General features: G+C 50.6%; 1 protein-coding gene across 1 annotated transcript in view; it reads left to right on the top strand.

The window, feature by feature from the left end:
* The window catches only part of EMILIN2 (elastin microfibril interfacer 2), a 53,556-nt gene extending 41,168 nt beyond the window's left edge, over positions 1–12,388 (top strand). The window contains exons 5-8 of the mRNA XM_019665093.1: positions 6,325–6,732; positions 7,875–7,907; positions 8,656–8,784; positions 11,316–12,388. Of these exons, the coding sequence (XP_019520638.1) occupies positions 6,325–6,732; positions 7,875–7,907; positions 8,656–8,784; positions 11,316–11,653 (908 nt within the window). The 3' untranslated portion in view covers positions 11,654–12,388. The remainder of the gene's footprint in view (positions 1–6,324; positions 6,733–7,874; positions 7,908–8,655; positions 8,785–11,315) is intronic.
* Positions 12,389–13,830: the final 1,442 nt, after the last annotated feature.

Here is a 13,830-nt window from a genome sequence, read left to right as displayed (position 1 = left end):
AGCCTTCCTGCAGGGAAGATCAGTAGCTGTTACCTCAAGAAGTCCATTTCCCGTAGCCCACCCTGTGCCCGTTCAGGGTTCACAGTTCCTCTGAACTTCCTGATGAGCAGGCATTTGTCACACCTCAGTCAGTGGTGGCACGTGAGCCTGTTCCCAGGAACTGAGCTTCTGCTGCAGTGTGGTAATGGACTCAAAAGTTCTTACGTCCATCCACTTAGCTGCCTTATGTCAGCATTTTGATGGATATATATATATATATATATATATATATATATATTTTAAGCCAGAAGTCTTGACATCTTTAAAATACTTCTATAGTTGCAGCATTTGGTCTGCAGACACATCCTCTCAATGCCAGGCAGATCAGGTTTCACCTCCACTGGCCTTCTAATTAATTGCACTTCACTCTTGCATGTTACCCGCACCCATCACTTCATCTGATTGGCACCGAATTCTGCCTGGGTGACAGGAGGTATTGCAGGTTTAGCCTCTGTGACGGAGAAGGCTGATAACTCAGGAGGTTTCAGTGGCTTTCCCGCAGCCAGGTTTCAAACACAGATTCTAATTCTAAGACCAGTGTCTGACCCCTACAGCCTGTTCTTCTGTGCCAAGATGCCACCGACTTGCCAGAAACATGCTAGGGAGCCTTAATTTTTGCAACTTAGATTCTCATTGCAGCCAGCCTGCCTTCAGTGTTTCCTAGTGGCTGCTGGAGCCAGAACGCAGGCTCCTGTCAGCAGAGTGAGGGCGTTAATCAGCTGGAAGACGTGCATTCTTTTTTTTTTTTTAAGTTTTTTTTAAATTGGGGAATTGGGGGAGGGGAACTGACAAGTTGCTGTCCTTTGGTTCTTCAGTCTAGTTGTGGAGGACGTTGCTTCACTGGCCCGTGTTGGCATCATCATTGTGCTCTTCCCAGGTGAGGCAGTTGCTCCCCGGCCATTGGACAGCCGCTCACGGCAGCTCACACCAACTGCCGGCCAGCCCCACTGTAGCCTACGCCATCGCCAGTGAGTCACAGCAGCCCAGCTCCATGTCGAGCTGTTGTTCAGCATCTTAGCTGTAGAGGATGCAGCGTCACTGGCCCATGTGGGATTCAAACCAGGGCCCCTGCTGCTCAGAGCTGGTGTCCCAAGCCAACTCTTAACCAACATGCCACTCGGCTGGCCCAAGACGTGCATTCTTAGCACATCAGCCTCATGGATTATTGGGGATTTTCTCAGGCAGGTCTTTATTTTAGTAAAGTGAAATTGGCTTTTAATAAGAACTTTAAAGGAGAGGGAGTGTCCTTTACTATCGGGTGTCGGGTTCATCCGTGGGGAGGCTGTGGCCAGGCCCAACTTGCTCACAGTGGCACGAGGGCACACATTGGCATCAGGACGGTGCCGTGGGGCAGATTCCCAGAACCAGAGCCAGCACACATGTGGCTGATCCATTCCTTACCACTCCTCGTGCGCTAAATGCAGGGGCAGCAACACTTGGCTCTTATGAAGAACTCACTTCAAATGGTCATTGTCTGAATTACAAACATATGTTCAGTTCAGAAAGACACTGCCAGAGAGCTATCTTTCCAGAATGAGCAAAACCCTGTCCAGTCTTTGTTCAGCTTTGTAATAAATGTGCACCTCAGAAGCACCACGTGATGCTGTGGAGTGAGCGTGAGCTGGAGAGGCCAGGGCTGGGGTCATTCCAGGTCCAGTGCAGCTTTCTTGTTACTGTCTTTGCTGTGAAGTGATGGGAGATTTGGAACACTCGGCTCTCCACAGCACTCGTGGACAGACTCCCCAAGGAGATTCGTGGAGGATATTTGGCCGAAGCAGTGTATTTGTTCATTCTTTCCTCTCTGCCTGCCACTGGTATGACACACCTGGGTGCAGAGGGAGTAATGACTATAAAAGAGAGAACTGTCACTGTCTCTGTGTATCAGCATTGCCCTAATAGGGCCCCAGAGTGGCAATTATTGCCAAATTAGGTGCTCAGTTTAATGGCTGGCAGGAATTTGGGTGTGGCCCATAGTACCTGCCATACTTCCAGCCTTCTTTTATTCACCAAACACTTAAATGTTTCAAGTTCCATGCTAGGCCCTGTACTTAGCCCTGGGGATAATGATCATTGAAATGTGTCCTCAAGTGCTCATCACCCAGCAAGAGAGCAAAGATAAGAAACTGAAAGGGCCTTTAGAGGCCCAAAGAGCTTTATGGTTCAGAGGCAGGATTGTTCAAGCCCTAGTGGGCAGATCCAGGATGGCTCCCTGGAGGAGGTGGTATCTGAGCTGAGACTTCAGGGATGGGTGTGTTTCTGTCAGTGAGGGAGTCAGAAAAGGCCATTTCGGGAGTTTGAACAACAAAAGCAAAGGCACAAAGGAATGAAGCTCAGAGGAGAACGACACCAGTGAGGGTACTGAAGCCTGCAGGAGATGGGCAGGTGATGGGGGCTCAGGGTTTCAGACAGAGGAGATTTGATTCAATTTTATGAGCAGTGGAAAACAACTGTAGATTTTTGGCAGAGAAAAGATGACTAGTATGCTTTCTAAAGAGCACTGTGAAAAAGGTGTGGAAGAAGGAGCCAAAACTATTTCAGAATTAGAATCAGCTGGACTTCGTAACAGATTGTGGTGTGCATGTGAAAGTGTGTGAGTGGTAAAGGAGGAGGAGGAGGAAAATATGAGCTGACCAGGAGGACGGTAGATTTCAGAGAAACAGGGTTGGTTTGAAGGATTTGGTGGGAATAGGTAAGACAAGAAGGACCAGTTTGAGGGGCTGGACTTTGCTATTTTAAGGTGCTTTGCTGACTGCAATTCACTGAGGGTTGTAGGACTAAGAAAAAGTGTTTTTTACTTTTAAATTTTGAATGGAGACAACTAGGAAAGAGGGATGGAGACACCTAGGAAAGAGGGATGTCGCATGGAGCAGCTCCAAGAAGAGGAAGAGGTGGGCGCTGGGGGCTCAGGCAGAAGGGTGTGCCCTGGAAGGAAGGATAACCCTGAGCTGGGGGAAACAGAGTGAGGAGGAGGAAAGAGGAGATGGACAAGAAACAGACGCAGGCATGCTTGACTTGGAAGGTGTAGGGTAGAAACAGGCCCTGGGGTCTTCTACAATTACATTTTATAAAAATAAGTAAAATAGTATGGAGAATCTTATAATGCAAATCAGCATTGCTGCTCCCACTTTTCATCGTCAACCTCTCACTCTCCAGGGGTAGCCACGTGCAACTCTTTCAGCTATTATTTTGCCCCTGATATTTGCCTCCATATTTCTAAATTGATTTATTAGCTTTAGACATCTCTCTCAATAAATATTATATGTAGTATGTAGATATATATACACACACACATATATACTTTATCAGCTAGACAGCCTACGCATTAGACTTTCTCATGTCTCTCCCTGCTTCCTCTCCTTACTCCCAATAGAGTTGTCCCACAAAAATCAAGTCAATATTTATACTATTATGATCTTAAATAGCTTAATAGCTAAATATGATTATGTTGCTTTTTGTTTTGCTTTTCATAGTAGTGTTGCCTTGTTATTTGCTAGATTTTATGTATATTTTGGATTTTTCTCACCCGTCAACAACTCTCTCAATATGATTTTCCACAGCATAAAATGTGTCGACTCCATTCCTTAAAACAAGTGAACCTTGGGCCAGCCGAGTGGCTCAGTTGGTTAAGAGCTCGCTCAAGAGTGCAAGCTCTTTCACTTGGCTAAGAGCTCACTCAAGAGTTTGAGCTCTGAGCAACAGCGGTTCGAGTCCAGCCCGAGCTGAGCAGCCGCTGAGCTGCCAACAGGTAGCAGGATGGCTCAGCTAAAGAAAAAAAACAAAAAACAAAAAACAAGTGAATCTCCTTCCTGGAGTTCTCTCTTTTCTTCATCCAATCTGAACTGCTTATTCTCTAGACTTGCTATAAGGCTTTCAATCTGAAACTTCCTTCATTACCATCCTAGAAATTTCTTGAGCCTCTTTCTTGTTAGAGACACTTTTCTTTATTTCTCCTTCCTCCCTCCCTCCCTCCCTCCCTTCCTTCCTTCCTACCCTTTCATGGTTTATTCCCTTGTTTCAGTGGAGCACATTTTCTAATAGCTTTTTAAGAGAAAATTTTGTTTTGTTTTGAAAATTGCATGTCTGAAAATGTTTTTATTCTAGTCTCATAATTGACATATTTTGGCTGGGTATAGAATTCAAGGTTAACAATATTCCCTCAAAATTTCAAGGCATTGTTCTCTTGTTTTCTAGTTTCTGATATTGTCGTCAAGAAGCCTGATGACCCCCTTCTCATTTGAAGTCACTTAAAAATTTTTTTTTCCCCTGAACACTTCTCTTTATCCTTAGTATTCTGAATATGCCTTGGTTTGGGTCTTTTATTCAATAATTGTGCTGGGATCTTTCATCTTCTTTAGTCCTGAGAAATTGTGTGTGTTGTATTTGATAGTTCTCTCCTTACCTCATCCCTTCATCCCAGGTTTTCTGATCTTTTGTTTTTTGGTGGGGAAAGACTTCTGGGTTGACTCTCTAATTTTCTTATGGTTTCCTTCCTATTGGCCATCATTTTGTCTTCCTGTTCTACCTTCTAAATGATATCCTTTTTTATCTACCAAAATTTCATTGAAGTTTTATATTTTGGCAAGCATATTTTTATTAGCAAGGGCTCACTCTTATTCTCTGATTAGGCCTTTTTTATACCAATCTATTCTTGCATCTTGGATGGTGTCATCTGTTTTCTGTGAGGGTATTGCATGTTTATTTTCTTGCATTGTCTGCTTCTTCAGAGCTCCTTTTCATTAATGTTGGTTGGATGACTTGTTTTGGTCTCTTTTACATTGGAGGCTTTCCTTGCACTTCAAATGATATTGACTGTGGTTCAAATTTAAAGGTGAGGCATAGATAGGGTTTCATGCTTGTGGGCTTCACTGTGGAGTCAATTTGAAGATTCCTTCTATCTGTGACCTGAGGTATAAACAAGTAACTTAGAAGCTGAGCAGGGGAAGGGGATTGGGCTCCTAATTCAGTGTGTAGACTTTGATTTAGTGTTTTCAGACTGTTCTGTCAACTCCTTCTCTCACCCACTGTGGCTGGCGTTCCCATGTCTGGAATCCCTCGGCCTGTTTCTCTGTCTAACCCAGCCCTTCTCAACCAGGGTTCTGAAGAGAAGTAAGGCCTGATGCCGTTCCAGGAATAGCATGAATTGACTTTTCTTCTCTGCATCTGGAATGGTATTAGCTCTGTATTAACCTTCGGAACATTGAGGAAGTGATCACTGCACTCATTCTCTACAGGGGTTAATTCTCTCATGGAGCACTGGCCAGAAAAGGCTGTTTGAGAAACAACCTCCCTTTGGGATTGGAGGTGGATGAGCAATCTAGCTCTGTGGGTAGAGGGGGAGCATGTGTTTGATATGCCCTAGTTACCTTAGTGAGTTTTAAAATCAAACTAGACAGTGGGTCAAAATGCAGTCACTGATTTTGCCAGGACATAACTTTATAGCTTTGGAATCTGAGCACTGCAGGCACCATAGGGACTGAGGGGGTGGGGGATCACTTTTGAGGGTGGTATCTGGCCAGTCCCAAAGATGCCTTGTGGGCCCTCAGGAAGGCTTCCTGGTAGGCTAGTTCCAGGAACATATTCATTGGAGGAAAGGGAGGCAGCTTCTCAGCTGTGTCACAGCACCATCCTAAGACGGAAGGCAAATGTTAATCAGGAGGTTCCTCTGGTGGAAATCTCCTTGGTTGGTGACCTTAAGGTTGTGGTGACAGGCAGGGGCTGTTGCTGCTCCTTTAGGTCCTGCTCTTGCTGCAGAGTTGGCCAGAGCTCCCTGACATCTTCTTGAGTCACCTTGGTGTCTGTACCCAGAAGGCCCTTGGCTTGTGAAGCTGTCCACAGTGACCCCAAGACTAGCTTGTATAAAAGAATGTAAAGTTGCTGATGGCAGCAGATTCCTCTTAGTAGTTTGTGATAATATCTGTGGTATTATGCAGTAAAATCAGGAAGTTTTGGGTGCTGGAGCCAAGAATGGTACTGTTTTAGGGAGTGCAACCATCATGTAGGGAGGCTGAAAATCCCACTCCCTGAGGAAGGGGGCCCTCCAAAACCCTTTTCAATGGCTTCTGGGCCACCCAAGGGCAGCTTGACCTGAGGTCTTTTCCGAAGCTGTCCCCAATGCTGTCGTGGCTGTTCTTGTGTTCCTCAGGGAAGTGCCCACAATTTCATGGATGCTACTACAGGGACAGTCACCTAAGCACACACTTTTAGTCTCTCAGAAGGGCTGCGGCTGAGCAGTCAAGCCTGAGGTTTTTAACTCTGTGTATTTCTTTCCACTTTCCAAATGCTCAGCGGAGGAGCCCTCAGAAGTGCCCCCGCCCCGAGGCAAGGACTCGCAGGCCCCTGAGAGGCCCCCGCAGCTGTCAGAGGCCCCCACAGAGCCATCTCATCCAGAGCTGACCCCTCCATCGCTGCCTGAGCCCAGTGCGCCCCCGCCTCCTGAGGACCCTGGACAACAGCTGCACAAAGGCCAGCGGCCTGTTTTGCCTAAGAGACCCCTGCAGCCACTGCCCCCACGAGTGCGGCCCGGCTTGACAGGGTTGCCATTCTTGCCTGGCTCCACTGGCGTCATTATGGAGACTGGAGAGGCTGGACCTCCGGGGAGGACGGGCATGTCGGGCCGGGGCCTGCCCCAGGGCGTGGACGGCCAGACGAGGCAGGTGCCCATTCCCAGCGCAGAAGGCGTCGCAGGAGCACCAGGTAAGCCCATGGCCAACGCTGCTGGACACATCTGAGCTGCAGAGGGTGAGAATACATGCAGGGGCAGCCTGAACCTCAGGGGCCTGCTGCAGGGGCTTTGTGAGTCCAGGGGCCAGCCTTCAGAGTACAGGGTCCAAAACTTAGCTCTCCAAAGGTGCTGAGATTCTGAGGGCTAATTGAACCCCCAGAGGCTGGGGTACCCCAGGGGCAGTGCCGTAGATTATACTTAGAATTGCCCCGTGGGCTGGACTACCTGGACCACGGGGCAGCTCAATCTTCCCAGCAGGAAGTGTACCTGGGAAACCAAATGTGTACTGGGAGCTTGTGTCCTAACAAAGACAGCTGCACGTCAGAGTGGGTAGGCCAGAAGGCTTTGGCTCAAATCCCAGCTGTGTCATCACAAGCTTTGGGCAGACTCCTAACCTGGGGTTCAGCTCCTTCCTTGCAGAGTGAGGACAGTAATAGGACCCCAGGGAGCCCTGTGAGGCTGGAGGGTAGCCTCATTCAATGCTTGGCTGAAGAGTGTTCCGTGAGAGTGGGGGGGTGAGGGTGACGGTGTTGCGCAAAGGTAAGAAATGGACAGAAAAGGGAGCAAGCATTTGTGGGATTAGTTCGAATTACAGATGAGCAAACGGTGGCCCAGGGCTATGACTTGCAAATAAATGGTGCTGGACAGTTTGTTTTTCTGCTAGTTTCATGTATCATGGATGCTTATATGCTATTGGGTTATTGTCTGTCCATCCATGCCTCCATCTATCCATGAAACAAACTCTGCATTCAGCCTAGTTGGAGGCGAAGCCTGTGAACAGACGATACTCCTAGAAGGCAAGCATGGTAATTGGCATGTAAGAGTCTGATTCAGTCTTTGGACTTCTCTCCTTCCTGGCTTGAGAAGCACCAGCATCCTATCTTTTTCTTCATGTACCCCCAGCCGGCTCACCCTCAGGGCCATCTCTGTGCAGGGATAAGCCGGCGAGCAAGGAAACAGGCACACTGGGTACTAGGAAGGCAGCTTGGAGTGGGAGCTCTTGCTTCATGTCGATTTAAAGAAATAGTGTAAGGAGCAGGGCGAAAAAGGGGGGCTCTGAAAAAATGAGATGCGATTTAGGATTCTGATGCCCCATTCCCATTTTGTTTTTCAGGATACCCCAAGTCACCGCCTCTAGCCTCCCCAGGTACGTCTGCTTGGAGAGCAGGGCAGGAGGCCGGTTCCCCTTGGCAGCCTCTGCCCTGCATGTCCTCTGTCCTCCCTTTGGTCTGTTAGTGTGAGTGGAGATTGCAGCCCACCCCACCCCCGCCCACCAGCCATGTGACAGGGCCTCTGCTGACCGCAGTGGGCTGAGCTGCCTCCCAAGGTTTGCTTCCCAGAGAGGGTCAGAGGCATGCCTGAGACAACGAATTTCCCCTCAGGCTTCCTCCCAGCTCACGGCTTCCCGAGGACCACTGGGTGGGCCTCTGCCCGGTGTGGCCCTGAGCAGCTTCCTGGCAGTCCAGGCTTTATTAGTTCTTCAGTAAGCAGCTCCCTAGATTATTCTTGTTACCCACTCCCTGAGCACCCCCATCCCCCCAACACACACACAGCTGTATGATGCACAACCCCCCCCCACCTCTCACACACAGCATCACATACAGCCTGCTCTCAGAGGGATTGTCTCACACACAGTTGGCCTCGGCCACCCCCGCTCCCCCCACCTCTTCATCCCGTCATACACACGGTCTCACACACTTCCAGCAGGTCTCTGTGCAAATGGCCCAGCTGTCCTCACTGCTGACCTGACAAGGACCGTCTGGCCCTCAGGTGTGAGGGTGGGTTGTGTCTCTGTGTGCTTTACTACTTAAAGGCAAAAGAAACTGGTGAGGCTGCCTCTCAGAACAGGCCCTGACCCCGTCCGCATGTGAACACTTGTGTCCTCTCTGTTCCAGGGGTTCTGGCGCCTTCTCTGGTGTCTTTCTCTGCAGGGCTCACCCAGAAGCCTTTCCCCAGTGATGGGGGCGTTGTCCTCTTTAACAAAGTGCTCGTCAACGATGGGGATGTGTACAACCCCAGCACCGGTAAGTCCTGCGGGGGCGTTTTCTCTGGGGTGCTAGGGTGGGGGCGCCACTGTAGAGATGCCCCAGTAGCTGAGGGCACTTGAGGGTGCAGTTGGCAGTGTTGCTGTTCCCTGTTGTGGGTTTTTGTGAAGAGGTTTCCAGCTCGCAGGCTGCAGGGCGGGAGGGTGTGCAGTGACATTTTCCAGTCATGAGGTCAGCATATCAGGCCTTGCCATGGGACTTGTTGTTCATGTGGTTGTGGAGGTTGTTAGGAAGGCTGTCCCAGCCCCAGGCATGGAGAGGCCCTCTTTCTCAGTATCTGCCATCGTCACACCCTGGGACAGGACAGGTGGGAGACCACCCCCCTGCCTCCTCCCAGAGCTCATGGTTTATGAGGAACAGAGGCAAGGAAGGGACAGCGTTTCCTCCAGAAGGGCAGCCCTGTGTGTGGGGTCTCTTGCTCTGAAACAGAACCCCTTTAGCTGCCTGGATTCTGCCTGCAGCACCCGTGTTGTCCCCCAGCCCATGAGAATAGTAGGGACAGAGGTCGTCACCCTGGGTTCCTGTGGTGCAGGTTTCCTCCCTCCCTCTGCCCCCCCACCCGAGCCTGGGCTTCTGTTCCTGGGGACTGGAGGTAGAGCCCTTCCCATCGGTCATATGAGGACATCTGGTCTCCTGGGTAAAGGGAAGGTGACTCAGAGCCCCACCGGACCCACTGATGGCCCCCTAGGGGGCGTGTTCCCCTACCTGGCCCACTGGCAACCCCGGGGGCAGAAGAGTTCTAGGTGTGCCTGGTCAGACCAGGGCAGAGCCCGGAGGCCCGTGCTGAGAGCCACGGTGGCCTGGGGGTCTTTCCCGAGGAGCTCGAAGACCTCTGAGGCGAGGCCAGTGCCTGGGACTGCCCAGCGCCAGCAGACCCAGGTGCCCACATGTGTACTGGCAGGGGCTGCATGTATGTGACAGCTGATGGATTTCTGGGAGGCTGTTGGGAGACAGAATTGAGTTCCTTCTGGGTAGTTTTTAGTCATCACCCTCACGTCTTCCTTGCCTGGCTACTGTCTAGCTAAATGCCACCTGTTCTTAGGACAGTGTGTTTTAAGTGTTAGTGAGCATTAAAGCCGCCAGGCTGACTGGAGGGAAGCCCAGGACCCTGTTTCTAACCTGCTCCCGAGGCTCAGAGGCAAGCAGCCTGGGCCGTGACAGATGCTGCTTTGCTTTCAACTCAAGTATGGCTTCCTCTGGGGCCCTCACTCCATGCTGCCTGGTGGTGGGACACCTTGTCCACTCTGTCAAAGCAGGGATGGTGACCTACACTTCTCCCACAATCCCGGGGTGTCCAGCCCAGAACCTTTCTTGTCAGGCAGGTCCTCAGTAAAGGAAACTCGGGGTGACCATGACGAGGTTCACCCGCAGACTCTGAGGGGACACAGGCCAGGTGCCCGGAGTGCTGGGGCCGGGGCTGTCCTGAGGCCCAGGTGCCACAAGGTCATGCTCCTGGAGCTCTTGCTTATTTACTATTACAAGCTGGGGAAGGGAGCTGGGGGGCATTTTTCAGGGCCGTTTGAAGACCCAGCCCCTGAGAGTTCTCAGCTCCAGGCCTTCCATTCTGTCAGCGCTTGGCCTGTGGTCCATGTTCCACGTCTAGTCCTCCCCCAGAGCTCAGGGGAAGTGGCTGGTCCTGTCAGCATCTGGTGTGGGCTCTGACTCTGGCTGTGGAGCCACCTACAACTGCTGCTGCTGCTTTGCAAACGGTACATCTACATATCTTATTTCCTCTTTTTCACACCATCTCCCCACCTCGGACCACCATTCTCCCTGCCTTCCCAGGCCCAGACTTATGGGTCACTGGCTAAGTGAAAATCAGCTTATTTCTGGCCATGAATGGACGTTACCTGTATACTGATCCAGTGCAGGGCAACTGGCTCTTCCATGAGAGGAGAGCTGGTTGTGGCCTTTCCCTGTGTTAGTGACAAGCTTTGTGGGTTTTTTCGGGTCCTGCCTCCTCAGGAGGCAGCTTAGGTGTTTTGTGGCTGTTGTGCCCAGCAGCTAAGCTGTGAGGCTAATTATAAGTTGGCCTTGGGGTGCTTTCAGTGATGGAGAAAACTCCGAGGCAACCAGGATCTGGGTGGCTCACTTCCGCACTGCACCTTAGGTAAAGGGGACCTCTTCACCAAGCACGTGTGGGACACATGGCGTTGCAAGGGCTGGTGGACCCAGTGGCCAGAAATGTTAGAGGCCAGATAGTTCTCCCCCTGGACTGTGCACAACACGAAGGGGCAAGTTTTTCCTAGGGCTGCTCCGGGTACAGGTGAGGTATATTCATTACACCAAATGCTAGGGGTTGCAGTCGTTGTCCTGTTCTGGATGTGACGCCCAGAAGACAGTGGGTCTTGCAGTGAGGACTGGGTGAGTGGCCAAGCGCAGTGCACACTGAGGGTGTCTGTCCCTGGGTGAGTGTAGGTGAGCTACCTCCTCGAGAGTTAACCGATAACCTGTTGCAAAAGGCTATGATGGTGTCACATGAACGCAGGTAACTGCCCTCTTCCTCCCAGGGATCTTCACGGCTCCGTACGACGGGCGCTACCTGATCACAGCCACCCTCACGCCTGAGAGGGACACGTACGTGGAAGCTGTCCTGTCGGTCTCCAATGCCAGTGTGGCCCAGTTACACACAGCCGGCTACAAGAGAGAATTCCTGGAATACCACCAGCCCCAAGGGGCCTTGCACACTTGTGGGGGCCCCGGGGCATTCCACCTTATCGTGCACTTGAAGGCAGGAGATGATGTCAACATAGTAGTGACTGGGGGCAGGTTGGCGCACACGGACTTCGATGAAATGTACTCCACGTTTAGTGGGGTTTTCTTATATCCTTTCCTTTCCCACCTCTAGGGCACTGGGGAAAGGAAAGGGGAAAAAAGAGTTGTAAGAACTGGAAAACTTTAATATATTCAGTTTATGTATGTAACTGGAGCAATGGTCTAGTTTTCTGCAGATGTCCCCACCACCTCCCCCAGGATAAAAAGCCTGACCTGGCTGTGGAGGCCACCACGCCTTTGACTTCCCCAGTAGGCTGCAAGGAGTGCAACACATGGCTAACATGGCCGCCGACTTCTGTCACTCTGGACACGCCTCTACCTGTAAGCTAGGTCCTCCCGTGTCTCCCAGCTCGGGCTCTGCCCCGATGGGCCTGAGCTGGGCCTACAGAGTGCCAAACGAGGACGCTTCAACTGCTGCTCTGTAGGCCTAGGCCGTAGGCTCACGTCCTGCTGATGGCGAGGGAGGAGCTGCTGGGTCCAGGTCTGGGAGGAGGCGGGCTGGCCAAAACCGATCCCCAGCTAGTCTTTACTGGAGAGCACCTGTCACCAGTCTTTGTGTTTATTTATACTGCATGCAGGAGAGAAGTTTAAACACTGAAGTGCTGAAGTGGCGCTTGCTGCCACACAGAGACCTGGGGTTCACAGTCTGGGCTGTCCCAGGTTTGGTTCACCACTGCTCACCCCGGGCCTCTGCTCAGCTGTGAATCGATGCACAATAGACTCTTTGTACAGCTTGTTGGCTCCTTGAATGACATGTACAATTTAAGTGCAGAGACAGGGAGTGTCAATAAAGACGTAAAACCACTAACCCACTTCAAGTTACTTAAATCTGGTGCCTTATGGATTGAGAGTTGTTGCGAAAAAGCAAACTGCAGAAAGCTAACTGGCTTTTTGATGGCTGTAGAAAGTAAGCTTGAATAAATTAATCTCAACCACATAACTTATCCCTCAGCATACAAGATGTACACTTGGTTCATTTTTGCTTGTGAAGACAGACCAGATGTGTTTGGAGGTCAAGGCTGCCGTGTGAGCCCTGCAGCTGGAGGGGCTCCTCCAGGGGATGCTGAGAATTCGCATCTAATCAGCAGCTGCCCAGGCTAATGAGATCGCTCGCTGCCCAGCCCACATAGATGCAGTTTTAAGAACTCTTGGGTTCCTAGGCAACAGGAGGCCCAACATAAAGCTGAGCACACGCTGAAAGCTGAGCTCATCTGAGAAAAGCAGGCATCTTCCTGTGGAGAGCACGTTCTGTTACAGAGAAGCCCAGGCACGTCACTCTCTAACCAGCAGCCACAGAAACCTCTAGGCAGACCCTTAGTACTAGGTAGTCTCTGCTCACCAGGCTGGTAAAATATGTTGGTCAATCAAGAGCCACTGGGGGGGGGGGGCAAGTCCCCTAGAGTCCCAGGGAAAAATGTGGACCATAGACAAGTTTCCTTGGCCTGAGTCAAGCCACCAGATACTCTTATGCTGTAAAAATTGCTTTGAGTTTCCAAGAATGCTTGCAAATGAGATTCCAGGGTGACCACTGCACATTGCAGAGGAGTCTTCTTCCTTACCTCCCTCAGCTAGGGAGCAGTGACCAAGAACCTGAGGGTTTGCTATTTTAGTATTTTAAAGTCGGGGCCTCTCTGTCCAGGAATGGAACGGGGAGGGGTGGAGAGAATAGCATTCTCATTTCTCCAGCTGGGGAATTGGCTAGAGGTAGCTGTCGGAGTATTGCTGGCTTCCTGGAAATGACTCATGGGAAAACACACCAGTGCAAGGCAGCATTTTCAGGAAGACCCAGTTGGCACATGCATGTGGTTTTTGCCCTCTCTCCTGCACTCCCCCTTGTAAAGACCATATTCGGTGCCAGAGGCGACAAATGTGCCACAGGCGGAAAGGCAGGGACCAGAAGGCAGCGACTACTTTTTTCCCCTACTCCATAGATGGATGATTCTCCAAAGCACCGAGCAACACTTGATCCTGCTCTCAGTGCATCCTGACAACTCATTTACTGAAAAAGGTGATTTCAGCTGTGTGTCCAAGATAAGCAAAGTAAGTCTAATTAACTATAGGCAGATCCTGCGTTTACATCAAGATGACACAGGACAAAAAGGGGATCATGGCCCATTTAGGAGACAGCTTCTTTCAAAAGGGAAAGGCCATCCTTTTATACAGAGAAAAAATGTACTGAGCTGCAGGAGCTCTGCAGCAGCCCCTTTCAGAAGTCAGCAGCCCTAAGCTGTGTGCCTGCAAGGGTGATGA

This window comes from Hipposideros armiger, unplaced genomic scaffold, assembly GCF_001890085.2.
Source record: "Hipposideros armiger isolate ML-2016 unplaced genomic scaffold, ASM189008v1 scaffold_433, whole genome shotgun sequence".
NCBI classification, from domain to species: Eukaryota; Metazoa; Chordata; class Mammalia; order Chiroptera; family Hipposideridae; genus Hipposideros; species Hipposideros armiger.
Note: the sequence above shows the minus strand (reverse complement) of the source record. Positions and strands in the feature narration are given on the sequence as shown.